Raw genomic sequence first — 17155 nt, 5'->3', positions numbered from 1 at the left:
ATCTTGCTTCCCAAACCAGGTAAAATGAGAAACATCCGTTCTCCTCAGTTATTTAGTTCATCTACCCACACTTCAATAATGCAAAATTATTCCTCCTTCCCCTAGCAGAGACCTTTAATTAAAGATCTTGTAGGTCCTTTAGCTGCAAAGACTTTTTTTAGAAATCATAATTATTCCTGTATAAATTGGAGACTATGTTTGCTTACCTGCTGCACCATACAATCCAGTATTAAGGCAACAGAAACCACCTCATCAGGGATACCACTTAGGAGATCATTGTAATATCTCATGTCTACATCTGTAATAATAAAACTCTCTTTAATAAAAATAAAAATTAAAAATAATGTGTTCAAAACATTTAGAGCTACAGATAAATGCAATTTGAGTTCAGTATACATCTGTGAATATTCATGCTTCTCAAAGGAAGGAGGTAGTTCCCTTTGCAATAGGCCCCTCTTCTGAGGCTAAAGAAGGCAAGTTCTTTTTCAGTAACTGAAAGCTTTTTCTCTCAATCCACAGATTACATCCTTTAAACAACTGTATTGACTTAAACAACTTTAACAAAAGGCAGCAAAGCTTTCTGAATCTGCGCAGTCCATCAGGTAAGAGTTTGATTTATGCTGGTGAGCCTTATGATGGAAAGCCAACAGTACAAACTCTTGAAAGATTATAATTATGCTTGGTCCATCCTCTTTGGGGATGACCATTTTTGTTTTAAATGGTTTGAGGATCTTCCAGCTGATATGGGTGGCAACCCTGCTCATACTTTGCTTGATCCTTAAAATGTGAAAATGAGTTGGTCTACTGACTCAATTGCACTACAGGATCTCCCATTTCTCCAAGTCATACTGCCTCTTGTTTTTCTAAGAGGATGAAACAGACAAGCAAAACTAGCAAATATTCAGAAAACTTGAAATCCATTCCATGTGAATCATTGATGCAAAGAAATCTTACATCACTGAAACCATCATATCCATGCCCTGTTGTCAAAGTGGTAAAAGACTTGTAACAATCTGTAGAAGGAATAGGGAATGGCCTTGAAGGACAGGAAGAAGAGCTACTACCAAAGCAATGGTCAGATAAGTGGGGTTTGAGCCATTCCAAGAAACTAACTTGAGAAAACATCTCAGACAGGCCCCTCCCTAGGTCACACAAAAATAAAGTGAGGGAGGGGGGAAGGACATTCAGACTTGCAAGATTTTGTTATAATAAAAATAGTAACTGACCTATATGACATTGGTTTTTTAATCTGGTCTACCTTACAGGCTGACACAATCTAACTAATATAATAAGACAGACATCTTGGATGTCAGTTGTGATTAATTTGCAGGAAATCTTGTCAAAAAATAGTTTATGTTTAGTCCAGCTTGAATGCCATGACTGATCAAAATCAGTTCCAATCTGTTCAACTTTTCTTTGAGATCTACAAGGTTCTTGTAGCACGTCTTCTTGATCCTTGTCTGTCCAACTTGTCAGAATTGGACTGAATTACCAAGGCGGCAGTAGCATTACTGAGGAACAATAAAGTTTCAGCAATTTTATAAGGGGCTTTGCTTTTCCAAAAGTACATTTTAATGCCTACTTTAGTTATGAATTTTATCCTAAATACTTATATACACTACTTTTTTTCAAAATTCAAGTGTTCATAATCACTAAAAACAATCCCTAATAATAAGATAAACATGGGCAGATAAACAACAACTTGGCACTCACTGAATTTAAGATGTAATGATTAAATTTAAAATGCCCAGTTGAATTGAATAATTTTCATAATGAATTTGGCACTATGGAAGCCTCTGCATGGAGGTTATGAAAAAAACTGAAGTGCCATAGCTGAAAAGTTCATTTCCTTGCCGATGTCTGCTTCACCTCCAACAAAAGAGGAACACAAGGAATATAACACCCAGAATCTTAAAATGGTACAGGTAATTGCCTACACACAAACACATACATATACACTCCCACACATGCAGAGGTGTTCTCATATGTCACATGTAACCATAACACGGTTCAGTGATGAAAATACTGGCACTTCCTGGAAATAATTACAGTGGTGTAAGCTGCAAATCACCCTTTCTCCTTTGCAAATTGGTAAGCGTATGACAGTGTTAATTTTGATAAGTTAATTTAACCTTTAGCTTCCTAACTGCAGAGCCAATTTGGTGTAGTGGTTAATGGTGCTGGACTAGGAGTGGGGAGACTCAAGTTCCAGTTCTCCCCAGGCAGAAAGCCAGCATGATAACTCTGGGTCAGTTATTTTCTCTCGGATCTAGACTGGGATGTCAAAACACATTCTAGCAGGTACTAGCAAAACGTTTCCAAAATATGTTGCCCCAAACCTGAATGGACCTGTTCAACCTATCCAGGTAGTCACTAGGAGTCAAGATTGACTTAAAGGACCATAACAAAAACCTTACTGTAAGCTATATATACTTATTGTGGTATGCAACAGGCTGGAAATAGAGCAATACCTGACAACACATTTGATGATTATGGCAAACTAGTTTGTAAGCTGCACCATTCTAGTCACCAGCAGAAGTTGGTAGCCATTCACAGAGCTCTGGGAGTATTCTTAACCATTAGGGGGAAATGGGCGGAGATAATAATTATGAAGACCTTGTTGATAAATGGGGATTACATTCATTAAGGGACTCTGATTTGTTTTATCTACCTTCTGGAGTATGTCAGTAATTTTCATAAAGTCTACATGCTTATAAAGCTGGAGAAAATACATTCAGCAGTTAATGATCAAAGATTATCTCCTATGTTAATATAACTTATCCAATTATGTAGGGACCCCAGGAGTGAATAGACCATCAGAAATGCTCCCACTGCTATCACCGAAGGTTTGCACAATGTTATATTGCATACTTTCATAGAACAGTGAAAAGGACATGTTCTGATAATTTTTGGACAATAACTGAAGTTACTTTACATGTACCTGTAGTTAAAACTGGGAGTGCAGCAGGCTCTTCTACAGCCTGTTTTTTTCTTGAGGGAGTAACTGGAGCAGTCGCCTGCATCTAGTGAAATAAAACATTAATTAAAACAAAATAGCATATGCTTATGTTTTAATCTTGTTACAGCTGAAAAAAACTGAATAAAATTATGTGGGCTAGATCCTAGTGTTCCTTTGGGTAGACTGAGGGATGTGACTAGATTTAAGATGTGATTCATATTTCTTTGAAAAAATGCATGGTACCAGCTTCCTTCAAAGAAGTAATAGAGCATTTGTTCCTGAAGAGGCCATCTCTTGATTCAGCTATAATGAATACTCTTCAGGGTTCAAACCTGGGTAAGGGACAAACAGCATTAGTTGCTCTAGTAGATGACTTTCATCTGGTCTAGAAGGGAAAGAATATGCCCCTTCTAGTCCTATTACACCTCTTAATATTATATGACAACATTGGCCATGGTTTCCGCCTAGATCACCAGTGACAACTGGAAGTGGGATTACTGTTTTATGATGGTTCAACTTCTTCATAAGGGAGCAGCTCGTCAGTAGCTATTGGCAGGGGAAGTGGTTCTGTCCATCGCCATGCCATGGCCACTCCTATGGCCACAAGGCTCACCTTTCTCCCTCATGTTATTCAACATCTATATGAAACTGCTGGGAGAAGTAATCTGTCAGTTCAGGATGATGTATCATCAATGTGCTTGTGATACAAGACCACACCTCAATCCAAGCCAGAGATGCTGTGGAGATTTTAACCCAATGGTTGGAAGGTATGTGGGACTAAAACAGATTTAGCAAGTATAAGCTAAATCCCAGTAAAACAGGGGTAGTGTTTGGAAGGAAACAATATGACTCCATTTCAGCCCCAAGTCTAACTCTAAATGGGGTTGCACTTTCCCTGGATTTACATGTGGAGGTTGTGGTAAGAAAACACTTGCCCAACTGGTGTACCAGTGATTCATGCCTTTGTGACTTTTAGATGAGATTACTAGAAAACACTGTACTTGGAGCTGCCTTTGAAAACTACTCAGAAACTGCAGTTGGAACAAGATGTAACTTCTCATTTGCTAGCAGGTGAGAGGCAGTTCAGGAGCATAATATCTGTTCTGCAGAGACTGCACTGGCTGCCAGTAGGTTTCCAACTAAAATGTACAGTGCTGGTATTAACCTATAATGCTTTACATGGCTTGGCTCCCCATTACCTTAGGGCCCATCTTCTCCAAACAGAAATTGCTTACTGGGAATGTTCCAGCCTGAGAAGTGAGAGGCAGGAGCCCAAAACAGGCCTTCTTGGTGGTGGCCCTATTACAATGGAAAAGCTCGCTCCCAATGCAGATTGTCCTCATGCTGCTGAGCTAATACTGAAAGGTGTTAAAAACAAGGTTTTTTCCCCCCGGATAGTTGGGATCTGGTAGTTGAATTTGGGCTGAATTTTTTGTTGGTTTTAATAATCTATTCAATTCTTTTATTTAATACAAATTATTTTTAAAGAAATTTTAATTGGATTTTTTTAACAGGGATTATGGCATTGTTTTTATTTATCTGTTGTCTATAAACTGCCTATCATTTTGGGATATGGTGCTATATTAATTTTGTAATAATAAAATAGATAAATATTTTGCCAGTCTAGCAGGATGTTAAAATACCCAGTAAATTGGAGGAGCAATGATTTATTCAACAGTAATTACTCCATCAACAGATTCAGCTCTGAAGCACAATATCAGACTTAACAGTATCCAAATGATCAGATTTTAAGCAAAATATATTTCCATACCAAGTTTTACATAATAACATTTTTGGCTATTTATCACAAACCTCTAATTTACTCTTCTTTTCTACCAGAGGCACATTAATAAATTTAGATGATTTCAAGTAGTGCTGGTACTGTCTTTTCCAATCCAGGCAGTCATACATTAAACATGCAACATGTTCAAAGATATCTGTTCCAATTTCAAGCTACATAATGGAAGATAAAGAAATATAAAGACTGAGTTTACAATATTTATTTGCTTATTCATTTCATATCCCAACTTTCTATTGTTCTACTCAAGTGATTACTCAAGTAAAGGCAACAGGCAAATGCAGTAAAATTTTTAGCAATGAAATACATCTAATTTAACAACACAGTGTTTATGATTTTGTGCTGTTGAGGTTAAATTATTTAAATTACAGTAGAACCTCGGTTCACGAACTTAATTCATTCCGCGACTCTGATCGCGACCCGAATCGGTCACAACCCGAAGCAAATTTTCCCATAAGGTTCAATGTAATTACCGTTAATCCATTCTGGCGTGGAGGACAGGGAGGCGGCTATTGCTTGGAGGGAGAGTCCCCCTCCCTACGACCACGTGTCAGGAGCAGAAAATGGCCGCGGACCATGTGTCGGGGCGGAAAAATGGCCGCGGACGTGTCAGGGGCGGAAAAATGGCCGCAGACCACGTGTCAGGGGCGGAAAAATGGCCGCGGACCATGTGTCACGGGAGGGAAAATGGCCGCGGATCCTGTTCGTCATCCGATCCAGCGTTCACGAACGGAGGTAAAATTTTGTGAACGGTGCTGTTCGTGACCCGAATTGGTTGTGAACAGAAGCGTTCATGACCTGAGGCACCACTGTATTAATATTCCCTTTTTCTTGAAAGAACTGCAATAAGAAGTTTTCTATCCATTAGCACAGTACACAGCTGTCCGTTTAATATATTATAATTCAAGAATCCAATTTCTCAGATCACTGCTAAAAATTATTTTTCTTTCCATCATCTATTGTGGAGAATTTTGTCATGGGAAATTCCCTTGATTTGTAAAGGAAATATGCACATGGATTTATAGGAGAACAAATGTGTATTACAGGTATTCTTAGGCAGTTAGTTTCTTCCTTCTGGATTACACATCTGTACCACTTCCAGTTCTAAATCTGGTTATACATGCTTACTTCAGCTATATCCAGAAAAACTTTGAAACGTTTTCAAACATTTTATTTCACTTTGATGAATTAAATATTATAATACATTTTCTTTATCCTAATTTGCACCATTTTCTCCTATTAACTGTCTCCTGAAGCCATATTCAGATAATGAGGCTGGCTGCTATTACCGAATTATTATATGATCTCCAAACTTAATTATATTCAGAGAAATTGCAGTCCATATTATAGGACAGCTATTCTGAGTCAAATCTCCTTCTCTCAATTGAAGTGACTTCCCTTCCCCTATCGAACAAGCACTTACTTTACAGGGATTCATTCCTTGGGATGAATAAGCAATTTTTCTAACAATGAACTTTGTCAGGCTGTATGAGTATACAGGAAAAATAATACTATCAAAAGCCAGGACCAGAAAATATTCAATCATGTGACTGTGAACATCAGTGGAGTACGCAGAGTCTGAGAAACTCAGCTTAGTAACATCCCTCTTCCATATACTGTGGTCCATTAGAGAAAACAAATCAGAAGCAGCAACATTCAAAAATCTATATCACCTAGCCTATCATCTGCCATCATGACAGGCACATTTCCCCTTAAAATGCTTAATCACCAGGAAATACAGCCATTGCCAGTAAGCAGAAGACGTTTAGGGTGTTAGGGTAATCGATAATTAGAGACAAATGTTGAACCACTTTATTGGCCCTAAACCCAACAGAGATGCCTTTTTGTAAAAGAACAGGCTACTAACCATCAAGTCATTGCTGCTCCAGTCAGCAGGAAAGGAAGACTCATGGACTTTGTGAAGGAGTCTAGCTATCTGAAAAATATTTGATCCTGGTTTTCCATTGTTCAGGATTGGTTCCAAATATTTCCAGAATGTTTCCAGGTCTTTAGCTGCTTTTTGCTTCTTTTTGTTCTCAGCTTCTACAACTTGAATTGCATCAGAAGCAGATTAATAGAGCCTATTTGTATGTCATGACTAAAATGAATATACTTTTGGCATACCCTGGCAAAAAGGAAAATTAAAATTTGTCTACTCCTAACACTAATTTAAGATTCATCTGCCATTAACATAAAACACACTTTCTGAAAACGTTCTCAAACCCATTTAATGAAGAAACAGATACTATATAAAGAAATATGAACCATAGAACATGCTCACCTGAAGTACTGCATTTTTAACTTTTTTTTTTTTTTTTAAAGTGGAGCATAAACTTTCAAAATGTATGCATGGGAAATCCAACTTTATCCCTTCCAATGAAACAATGAAACATTAGTCATCTTATATTTCACTGGCACTACTGACCATAATACACAACAGACTGTGAAAGTAATTTTAAGAAGAGGAAAAAAATGTAAATGAGGTGCTGGCACGAGGAAGAAAAAGCCTGTATTTTTTTTGGGGGGGGGAGTTATGTTTACTTAAAAAGTATGTTTCCTGTAGAGATAATTACTTCCCCCCCCAAAAAGCAACATTTTAAGCCATTAGTGAAATACTAACAGAGAATGTGTCACATTCGTAGTTGAAAGAACATTACCAACACTTTGAATTGAGCCTGGAAAGAAACTGGTAAGCAGTGCAGGCCTTGCAGGAGACAGTGCCTACAATCAAGTGCCTGCAATCACCCAGCAACATAGCTGTATTTTTGACTAGTTGTAGTTTTGGAAAATTCATCCAAGAGCTGCTAGTATTGCTTGTTGCAATAACCCAATCTTCAGGGGCATTACTAACTAATCCCAAATAAGATCCTTTCAAACATATATGAACTACTTTGAGCTGCTAGTGGCTTCCAAGGATCAGCAAGGGACATAATGGCCTTATTTAGTATGAATCACTTGACTATCTTTTCTGTTATTTTACCAATGGTTGAGGAGTCAGTAGGACTCCTCATTATTTTTTAGAACACACCCTCATCTACATATCATTGATGCCAGTTTCTATTCTTTGTCATTCCCAACGAAACAGACCTCAAACATAAGATAAAGATTTAAGTCTACAGAAAGATCAATAATAAATACATATGTTTTTAATGTTAATAAATGCTCTACTTATTTTGTAAGAGTAAAAGCCTATTTAAAACAAAGCAACAGCACTAATGAAAAATATAAATGTTTTTATTAATCAGTAGTTTACCTTCTGGTGCAAGAAGTGGTTCTTCCTGCAAAGCAATTGCTTCTAAGTAGGTCTGGAGTGGCTCATAATTGTCAGAAGAAATCTGAATAACGCTTCCAATGTTGATGCCAAGATCAGACAGTATAGGTAAAAGTTGAGGATAGTGAAAGCCAGTAATTATGAAATAATACTGAGCACCGTCATCTGGTTCATCATCTGTTTAAAACATCACATAAAACCACTGGTTTGATTAAAATATATGGTTGGGATGATCTTCATGTCTTCAGTTGATGGACATGTACATACATATACCTAAAATAGATGTGTTGCGTACATTTATTTTATTTATATGGTCATCGATTTCATATACATCACTCTGGGTGGCTAACAATTAAAAACAGGATAAAAACAGAATAAAAGCAATAACCAAAATTGTAAATAACATACATAGCATAAAATAGCAACTGAGAGCACTCACAACATCCCACAATCAATACCACCAGGAAACAGGCTCACTCATACTATCAGGGCCCCAGGACTGATCATAAAACCGGGTTTTAATGCCTTGCAAAAGGCCAGCAAGGCCAGGGCAAGTCTGATCTCTGGGGGGATGATGTTCCAGAGGGTGGGCACCACAACAGAAAAGGTTTAGAAAGGAAATATGTTTCTTTATGAATTTATTCATTAGAAGTCCAGCTATACATGCATACATACTGTACAGTACATAGTTTTGTGGATTAGACTGTATCATATGCATTTTATTTTAGAGAGTAATAATAGTCTTTCTTCTCAGCTCTATGATTTCATGCGATTGGTAGATTGAGTTCTTTTTAAAACAGTATTAATATATAGTTGTTTGTAATAGAAACACTTCAGTGATTCCCTGTTGGAAAACAGTTGACATAAAATGTCCTGTTCTAGAAATATCATTCCCTGAAGTCTTTATTTTCATGAAGGTATTTCAGAGATTCTGCTACCAAAAAAAATTAATCATGTTACTATTAGCAATCACTATTTATCTACTAATCAAGTTATTGTTCACCTAACCTAATAGTTCCTTCTGGTGGATCATATTGATTAAACACACTTTTGTAAAACATTTTTTATTTGTCCTGCTAGCACAGGATGGATCAAACAAAGCAATAAGACATTGAAATTAAGATATAAAAGCCACAATATTCCAATGATCTAAAGTGTGAAGAGATATCTTGGCATAAAGTCTGTGAGTTACCCCAAGTCTTTCATCCTGGATACATGTTATTTGGAAATTCTGATGAAAGCAGAGATTTCAGCTTCCACAGGATAGTATGCCACAAAGTAATGGCTAGATTTCTATTACAAATCACATGAAGGTTAGAAGGTAGCATTTATATTTCATTGCTGTACAATTGTTTCATTTGCACCCATTCACAAACACACATTTTTCCTTCATTTTTATAAATGCCAGATACCACCTGGTAAGACATCCGAGTAAAACGATTGATATTATTGTTCAATATTAATATAGAAATTTTAATCTCTCCAGCTGCTGTATGGAGCATTTGTCACCAACTCCCTAGAAAACAGAAGCAGCCATGGTTAAAAGCTGAAAAGAAGATTGCTAAAGTAGGTGGGCTGGAATGGAAAATTAAACTCAATAAGACTGATTTAAGAATTTGGGCCCCATATAACTCAGATTACTAAAAGAATACAACAGCCGGCAGCAATGCTGAGTTTTGTTAAAATGCAATGCTTGGTGTCCCCCAAAAACATGGTGCAAAAAGCTATGGTGATGTCTTTTCCTTGGTTTATAAACGTGCCCATATTATACCGGGGAAGATGATATAAAGAAGTTGTATTTGGATGTGAGAGCTCAGTAAAGATATGAAATCACTTTTGGTGCTATGCATATTTACTCAAAAGCAAGTCCCACTGACTTCAGTGGTGCTAACTCCAATTGAAGCGTGAATAAAATCGCAAGCCTAGGCTACTCTTCAATTCATTGATTATCCTGCTGGTTCATACATTCAGAAATTTCATGATCAAGAGCTGTATCCACCATGAACTTCCTGCTTGGACTTTATGGAACAATCTTAAGATGTGGGCTTTTTTCTTTCCCACAGAAATATGAGGGTTCCAAGAAGCTGGATAGTAGTGAAATGACTCTTACTATAGTTCTATCATAACTAAATTACTGAAACTTATCACCAAATCATTTCACAGGGCTCTTTTTCTGGAATACTAGTTCTTTCAGCCTGAATATATTCTATGAAAAAGTATGCTGCCATGAACAGCAGAGAAATGGAAGCAATCCTTACATTACTTTTGTGGCTTTCTCCAGGAAGCCTCGCAGAATTTATAACTGATGAATCAACTGAAAATGATTGTGCCATACTGAAGTTAACTAAGCAAGCAATAAAGGCAGTGAAATGGACAACTACATGGAGAAAGTACTGAACTTTTTTCATGTCAGCTTCAAATTGGGTACTGCTGTCCAAGAACCAACTTATTTTTAATTGCCTATTTCTACAGCATTGCAAAAGCTTTGAGCATATGCCATCGTTTATTGATTTAGCTGAAACAACAACAACACAACCAACTATTTATGAGAGAAAAATATCTTTTCTTTGCATATATGCACAGAAAGAGAGTGAGCTTTCTCTTATATGTTGAAGCAAATGTAATTTTAGTTACATTCATTCAAATGTCAAGTCTTACTGAAATCACTGTGATGTACTTAATAAAATATATTATGAGAATACAAGTATTAGAGTGGGCAGCAGTAATAAATCTAATAAATTAAATTAAATTAATCCTTTGCAATAGATATGCAAAAATAAAATACTGCAGTTTAATAAATACTCCCAATATGCACATTTTAAAATAAAATAAATAAAAATAAACATACATAAGATTCACTGAGGCTTCCTATTCATATGTTCAGCTTTGCCTGTATAATATATGAAGCAATCTGAAAGAGGCCTAGAATGGGAAGATTCATTTTTAGGAGGAGGATACAATAATGCAACTTTTACCTACCAATGAATTTATCAAGATCATCATCTTCCCCACGTCTTTTAAGCTTGGTATCTTTTTTAACGATAGTTGCTGATAAATTTGGTGAATCGGTTGACTGTTTCCCTTTTCCTCCTTTTCCACCAGCCTTGGCACTGGCAGGCTTCTCCTTCTCCTTTTTAGGTTTTCCTTTCCCCTTCCCCTTCTCTTCTTTCTCCTTGTCTTGCTCATCTGTTGCCTGTTAAATTAGAGAAATCCATGAATATACCCCTGTAGATGTCAAGGAAAAGTTATATAAAGATCTAATCCACATATCAGCATTTTTTTAAAAAAAAATCAAAGCCAACTTTGGATTACAGAATTGTTTTGAGCCCTTTCTATAGTCATGGAGAGACAAATTACTACACTGATTCACAGAGAATGCTTATTTCCAGGGGGAAAAAAGTGATTTTGCCATCTGTATAGCAAAAAAATCAAAAATAAAAACCTTGATGAAGAAAAAAGGTAAAGTAAATGTTTGAGATCTTCCTGTCATTGAGAATATTCTTGCTAAGGTAGACTGAAATATACCCTCCTTGGCTGTTGGCTCATTTGCTGGATTGTTATAAAAAATGTTTAATATTGAGAGTACGGAACAGATATAAACCCAGACTGTGCCCAAAAATGCCTTTATGGGCCTCAGCAAAGAGCATTTTATAAGAAAGAAACAGTAGGTAAAGAAAAACATTTAACTTACTGAGAGTTGTTAGAACAACATGGAGAGTATAAGATGAAACCAAAAGAGCAAACGGCTGCAGAGGGACTTAGTTTTCAATGGTTTTTATATGCAGTTAAGAGAAAGATTTAAGGTAGATAATAGGACATTTAGAATTGAGCAGCAGGAGACAGAATTTAAAGTTGAACTATGTACAGATGACTAACATGTAAACTTTATTGAAATTTGAAATGGAAGAAGGATAAGTGAAAGACTGGATGATAAAATGGGCTAAGAATTTTGGACACAATATACTGGTGGGACAGTGGGAAAATATGTGATTAAAAGGATTGTGGTTATAACTTAATAGAGAATTTTTATAAAATGATGTATCATTGGTATATGACTCCAGAAAAATTGTCTAGAATGTATAAAGGTTCAAATTTATGTTGGAAATATGGACAACATGAAGGGTCATTTTATCGTGCCTGGTGGACTTGTAAAAAAGCCAGAAATTTCTGCATTCAAATACATATAATGATACAAAGAACTTTAAAAATCAACATTCAACTGAAACCAGAACTTTCCTTGCTGGGATTAATGGACAGTCAACTAGAAAAGAGCCATGGAAGATTATTTTTATACAGTATTTGATTACTGCTGCAGGACTCTTATATGTGCAAAAATGGAAAGATTCTGAGAATTGTTAGTAAAGATGGCAGAACTAGCAGAGATGGCAAAATTAACTTGTTTGATTAGAGAAAGATCAACAACTACATTTATTGGTGACTGGAAACCCCTTATGGACCTTTTGCGGAAAAGAGAAAAATGAACTTGTGATTTACGGGTTTGAAGATTAGAAAAGGTAACTTACAGAAAGAAGGAGATGATGATGTAACCTTAGAGAGGACAAAATAAAAATGTATCTACAACTGCTGTCAAGAACACCAGAAGCTGCTTCTTTATAATTTTTTTTCCTTTTCCTTTTCTATTTCTTTTTCTATTATCTTTTTTCACTATTATTTTTCTTTATTACCTTTATTTCCTCTTTTTATTTTTTAAATTTCTTAAAAATTTCACACACACACACACACGTTTTATGTTGCGATTGGCCATGCTACAGAATGTTGAGACGAGCACAGAGAAGCAAGGGTCCATTGTGGCAATACCAGGCAGCAAACAGAGTTAAGTGAGTAACAATGTGAGAATATTTTAATAATGGTACAGTACCAGTATAGTTGACATGGTTACAAAGCACTGTGTATTCATTTTTCTCTTAATGTCCATTTTAACAGTTCCCCACCTGCTCCAACAATTTTTAATCTTTTTTCCCTCAATTCCACAAAACACCTATGTTTTATATTAGCTCAAATATTAAATATTGTTTGTTCATAACTCCAAGTATTAGATACCAATTTTACTACTAAAATGCCTATGCCAACTTTATTTCTAACAAATTTTATTGCAAAATTGAACAAAGGACCAATTGCTCCAGAAGGAAGCCAATGACAGCTGTAACGACAGTGTTGCACATTTCCAGTTCTCTATTTATTCAGATGAGAAGGTACCGTGGCAGTGGAAGGGGGTCACAGGTCCATTTAGCTCAGTATTTCTTGCTCTGATTGCTGTGATTTGTTCAGAAGTTTTTGCTACCAGAAATGCTTTCCAGGCTTTACCCTCACCACTGCTGCCAAATCCTGTACTTTATTGACATTGACCATTTATTTTAATTTTTTTAAAAGGCTCTGTGACCAACTCATTGAGACTTTTATCAATTTAGATTATTAATGCATACCACGCAGGTAGAAAATTTCCCACAATGTAGAGATACACTCAGGCTGAAGATGGATATATGAGGAACAAAAAGAAAAAAAGCATGGCAAAAAAAGATGCTTTTGATGTAAAAACTGTTTTTCTTCTGTCCCATTTACAGTGCAATCAGATACAAGTCTATTCAGAAGTAAATGACATTGAACCGAGCAAGATTTATTCCAGGTAGGTGTTTATACAGTTGGAACTGAAGATACCTTCTTTTCAGCATTCCTTCTCTGAAGATCCTTCTGTTTGATGCAAAGCATTTGGTATTTAATTAACTTTCCAATTAAAGTTACAGGAAGTGCTTCCCCAGAATCCAGAATACTTTTTGCCATTTCTAACACCTGCAGAGAGAAACAAAATAGCAACAACTTAAGAATTTCTTACAGTACAAGCAGGGACTTACAAGAATGGATAATAGCATGTTCCCAGCTTCTAAAAGCTTGTCATCAGGGCCCCAGTAGCTTGCTCAGAGCCCCAACCAACAGGCATCATACATCATCAATAAGTAGTTGTTCAAGCTACTGCACACAGATCTTTATTCCTTTAATTTGCAAAGGAATATATTTCTGTGCACCTAAAGTGTTAATTCCCCTCAACTGTGCTGTCTCAGAGTGGCTGGGGGTGGGGAAGATGGGATGGGCAAAGAATGCCAGGAGTTTATGCCAAGAGCAGGGTCACCCAAGGCATGAAGGTCACTTCAACTGCCCTGCTAAAGCAAGCAGGCTTCCATACTGGGCAGCAGCAATAAAGAAGATGTTGGGGATATGGGGATGGATGATCACTTTAGTGACAATGGCAAGGGCATTATTTCACGCTGCATGGGAGAAGGCAATGGTAAACGACTCTTGTATTTTACAAAGTAAACCACATGGAGAGACAATATAAATGATTGATGATATACTGCTGAATGATGGGCCCCTCAGGATGGATGATACTCAACACACTACTGAGAAGAGCTAAGGATCTTTCAGAATCCTAATGTTGTTTATGTCATGGCTAGATTAAAGCCTTTGGGAGGTCTAGTTGCTGATGTTGCAGGAAAAGGAAATCCAAAGCTGCAAAGATATAATTACAGTGGTAAGATGAGACGTTAGAAGCATGAACATGGGAAAGCTCAACAGAGTGAAAAATGAAATGAATCGACCACACATTGATGTCTTAGGCATCAGCAAATTGAAATGGGCTGGAATTGGACACTTTCAGTTAGAAGATCATACTGTTTATTTTTCAGGACATGAAAAACAGAAAAGGAATGGTGTTGTTTTCATAGTCAGGAAGCATATAGCAAGAACAGTACTTGGGATAATCAGTGATTGAATAATATTAATTAGACTTCACAGACAACCCTTTAATATGACAATTATTCAGGTTTATGCTCCAACCACTGATGCAGAAGAGGAAGTTGATGAGTTTTATGGTCAATTTGAAATGGGCAAGCAATGTAATGGGCAATGGGCAAGCAAAATGTAATCCTTGTTGTTGGAGCCTGGAATGCAAAGTTGGAAATATTAAGGAGGAAAATGTACTTGGATTGTATGGCTTATGGAAGCCAAAATGAAGCAGGGGAATGACTTAATCGTTTCTGTCAATCCAATGATTCCTTCATTTTAAAACAGTCTTCCAACAACCAAAATGACATCTCTGTACATACATGAACATAGTGTATACTATGTATAGTATATACTATACTACCAAGTGGAATATACAGAAATCAAATTGATCATATTATTGATACAAGCAGATGGAAGAACTCAGTTATAACAGACATGTCCAGGGGCTGACTCTGGAACAGATCACGATCTGCTCATGTATAAGTTCCAAGTTAAGCTCATACGGAAGAAGAAAACCAACCAGTTTCCACAATACAATCTTGACCATATACCCACCATTTTCAAAGAGAACATGAGGAATCATTTTGTAGTCCTGAACTTTATTGATAGGAAACCAGAGGAACTGTGGAATTTATTTATATGATTTATATAGTCATCTATCTCACACAAGTGACTACGGATGACACAAAAGGATTAAAAACACACATACAAAAAAATAAAAAATAAATCCCATGACATATAACTTCAGGTGCCCAAGGATCAAAGAAATCAAGGGATGAATGTGAAAGAGACTGCCAAAGACCAAGAAACAAAAGAAAGCAAACTGGATGTCAGAACAAACAGTAGAAATTGCCAAAAAGAGGAGCCAAAGCTGAGAAAGACAAATATCTCAGGAAGGAACTTAACAAAGAATTTCAGAGAGCTGTTAGAAGAAACAAGAAGCAATGTTATAATTTCTATAAAGACATTGAAAATGGAAACAGACAAGAAAAAACAAGGAACGTCTTCCAAAAAATCTCAGAATTCAGAAGAGATTCCAATCTTGAACTGATATGCTAAAGGTTATGCTAAACGGACAGATAGTAACGGATTCCTAGAAGACCAAAGGAAGATGGAAGGAGTACATTGAAATTCTGATTAGAAGAGAAGTCAACATCCAAGCTACCTTCCATACTTACAAGAATCTCTAGTACTAGAAGATGAAGTTAGATCAGCACTCTGGTCATTACCAAGTGAAAAAGCTATAGGAATTGATGGAATATGTACTAAAATATGACAAACAACAGAAGAAGAATCTGTAAAGTTGCTAACCAAACTATGTCAGCAAACCTGGACAATAAAACAGTGGCTAAAAGATTGGAAGAGGTCAATCTATGTACCAATACCAAGCAAAGGAGATTTAACAGAATTTGCAAATTATTGTACAATATTCTTAATTTCACATGTTACCTAAATAAGGCTTAGGATCATCCAATGAAGATTAAAGCTCTACATGGAAAAGGAGATGCCAGGTGTTCAAGTTGATTTACAAAACACCAAAGAACAAGAGACATTATTGCTGATGCATGGTGGATAATTGAGAAAGCCAAGAAAACTAAAAAGAAGAAAATAGGTGCTTCACTGAATATAGAAAAGATCTTGTGCCAATCATATGAAGCTGTAGAATGTACTTGGAAAAATGGGAATCCCAGAACATCTCACTGCCCTCATGCAAAATTGACTCCCAGATCAGGAAGCCACAGTATAGGCAGAACATGGTGAAACAGACTGGCTGAAGGTCCACAAAGGAGTGAGACAAGGTTGTACATTCATCCCATATGCAGAATATATATTGAGGGAAGCTGGACTGAAAGAAGATGAGTGTGTTTTTACAAATGAATGAAGAAATATTAATAATCTGCATTGTGCTGAAGATGTTGTACAGATGACAGCTACTCTGGAAGCTGAAAATGCAAATGATCTGCAAGCTCTAGTAATGAAAGTCAAGGAACACAGTCGTTAAAATTAAATATAAAGAAAACTAACCAAACAAAACAGGTACAGTAATCAGCCTTAGAACTGACAGTGAAGATATCGAAGAGGTGGATAGCTTCTGCCTTTTAGGACCAGCGATCAACAGTAAAAGAACCAGCAGTCAAGAAATATGCAGCATACTAGCACTTGATAGAGGAACCACGAAGAGCTTGGAAAAGATATTCAGATATCAGGATGTGTCTATACCTACAAAGATCAGAATCGTGAGACTATGCCCATGCCACTCTAAGGAAGCAAAAGTTGGGCTATATCTCACAAGGACTAGTAAAATGTGTTTCACATAAGCATATCAAAC

The 17155-nt window shown here is 36.5% G+C and overlaps 1 protein-coding gene across 1 annotated transcript in view; it reads right to left on the bottom strand.

Annotated features, from left to right (window-relative positions):
* Nucleotides 1-17155, bottom strand: part of SPAG17 (sperm associated antigen 17) — a 119773-nt gene that overhangs the window by 92017 nt on the left and 10601 nt on the right. Inside the window, exons 4-10 of the mRNA XM_088138620.1 lie at nt 13705-13836; nt 11008-11221; nt 8011-8205; nt 6625-6806; nt 4772-4912; nt 2942-3023; nt 207-298 (exon numbers count right to left, since the gene is read on the bottom strand). Coding sequence (XP_087994746.1) covers nt 207-298; nt 2942-3023; nt 4772-4912; nt 6625-6806; nt 8011-8205; nt 11008-11221; nt 13705-13836 — 1038 coding nt within the window. The remainder of the gene's footprint in view (nt 1-206; nt 299-2941; nt 3024-4771; nt 4913-6624; nt 6807-8010; nt 8206-11007; nt 11222-13704; nt 13837-17155) is intronic.

Source organism: Python bivittatus, unplaced genomic scaffold, assembly GCF_059951505.1.
Source record: "Python bivittatus isolate LINGU-HERP-01145 unplaced genomic scaffold, Pbiv_v1 ctg000270_np1212, whole genome shotgun sequence".
NCBI classification, from domain to species: Eukaryota; Metazoa; Chordata; class Lepidosauria; order Squamata; family Pythonidae; genus Python; species Python bivittatus.
This window is presented reverse-complemented; position numbering and strand designations above follow the sequence as displayed.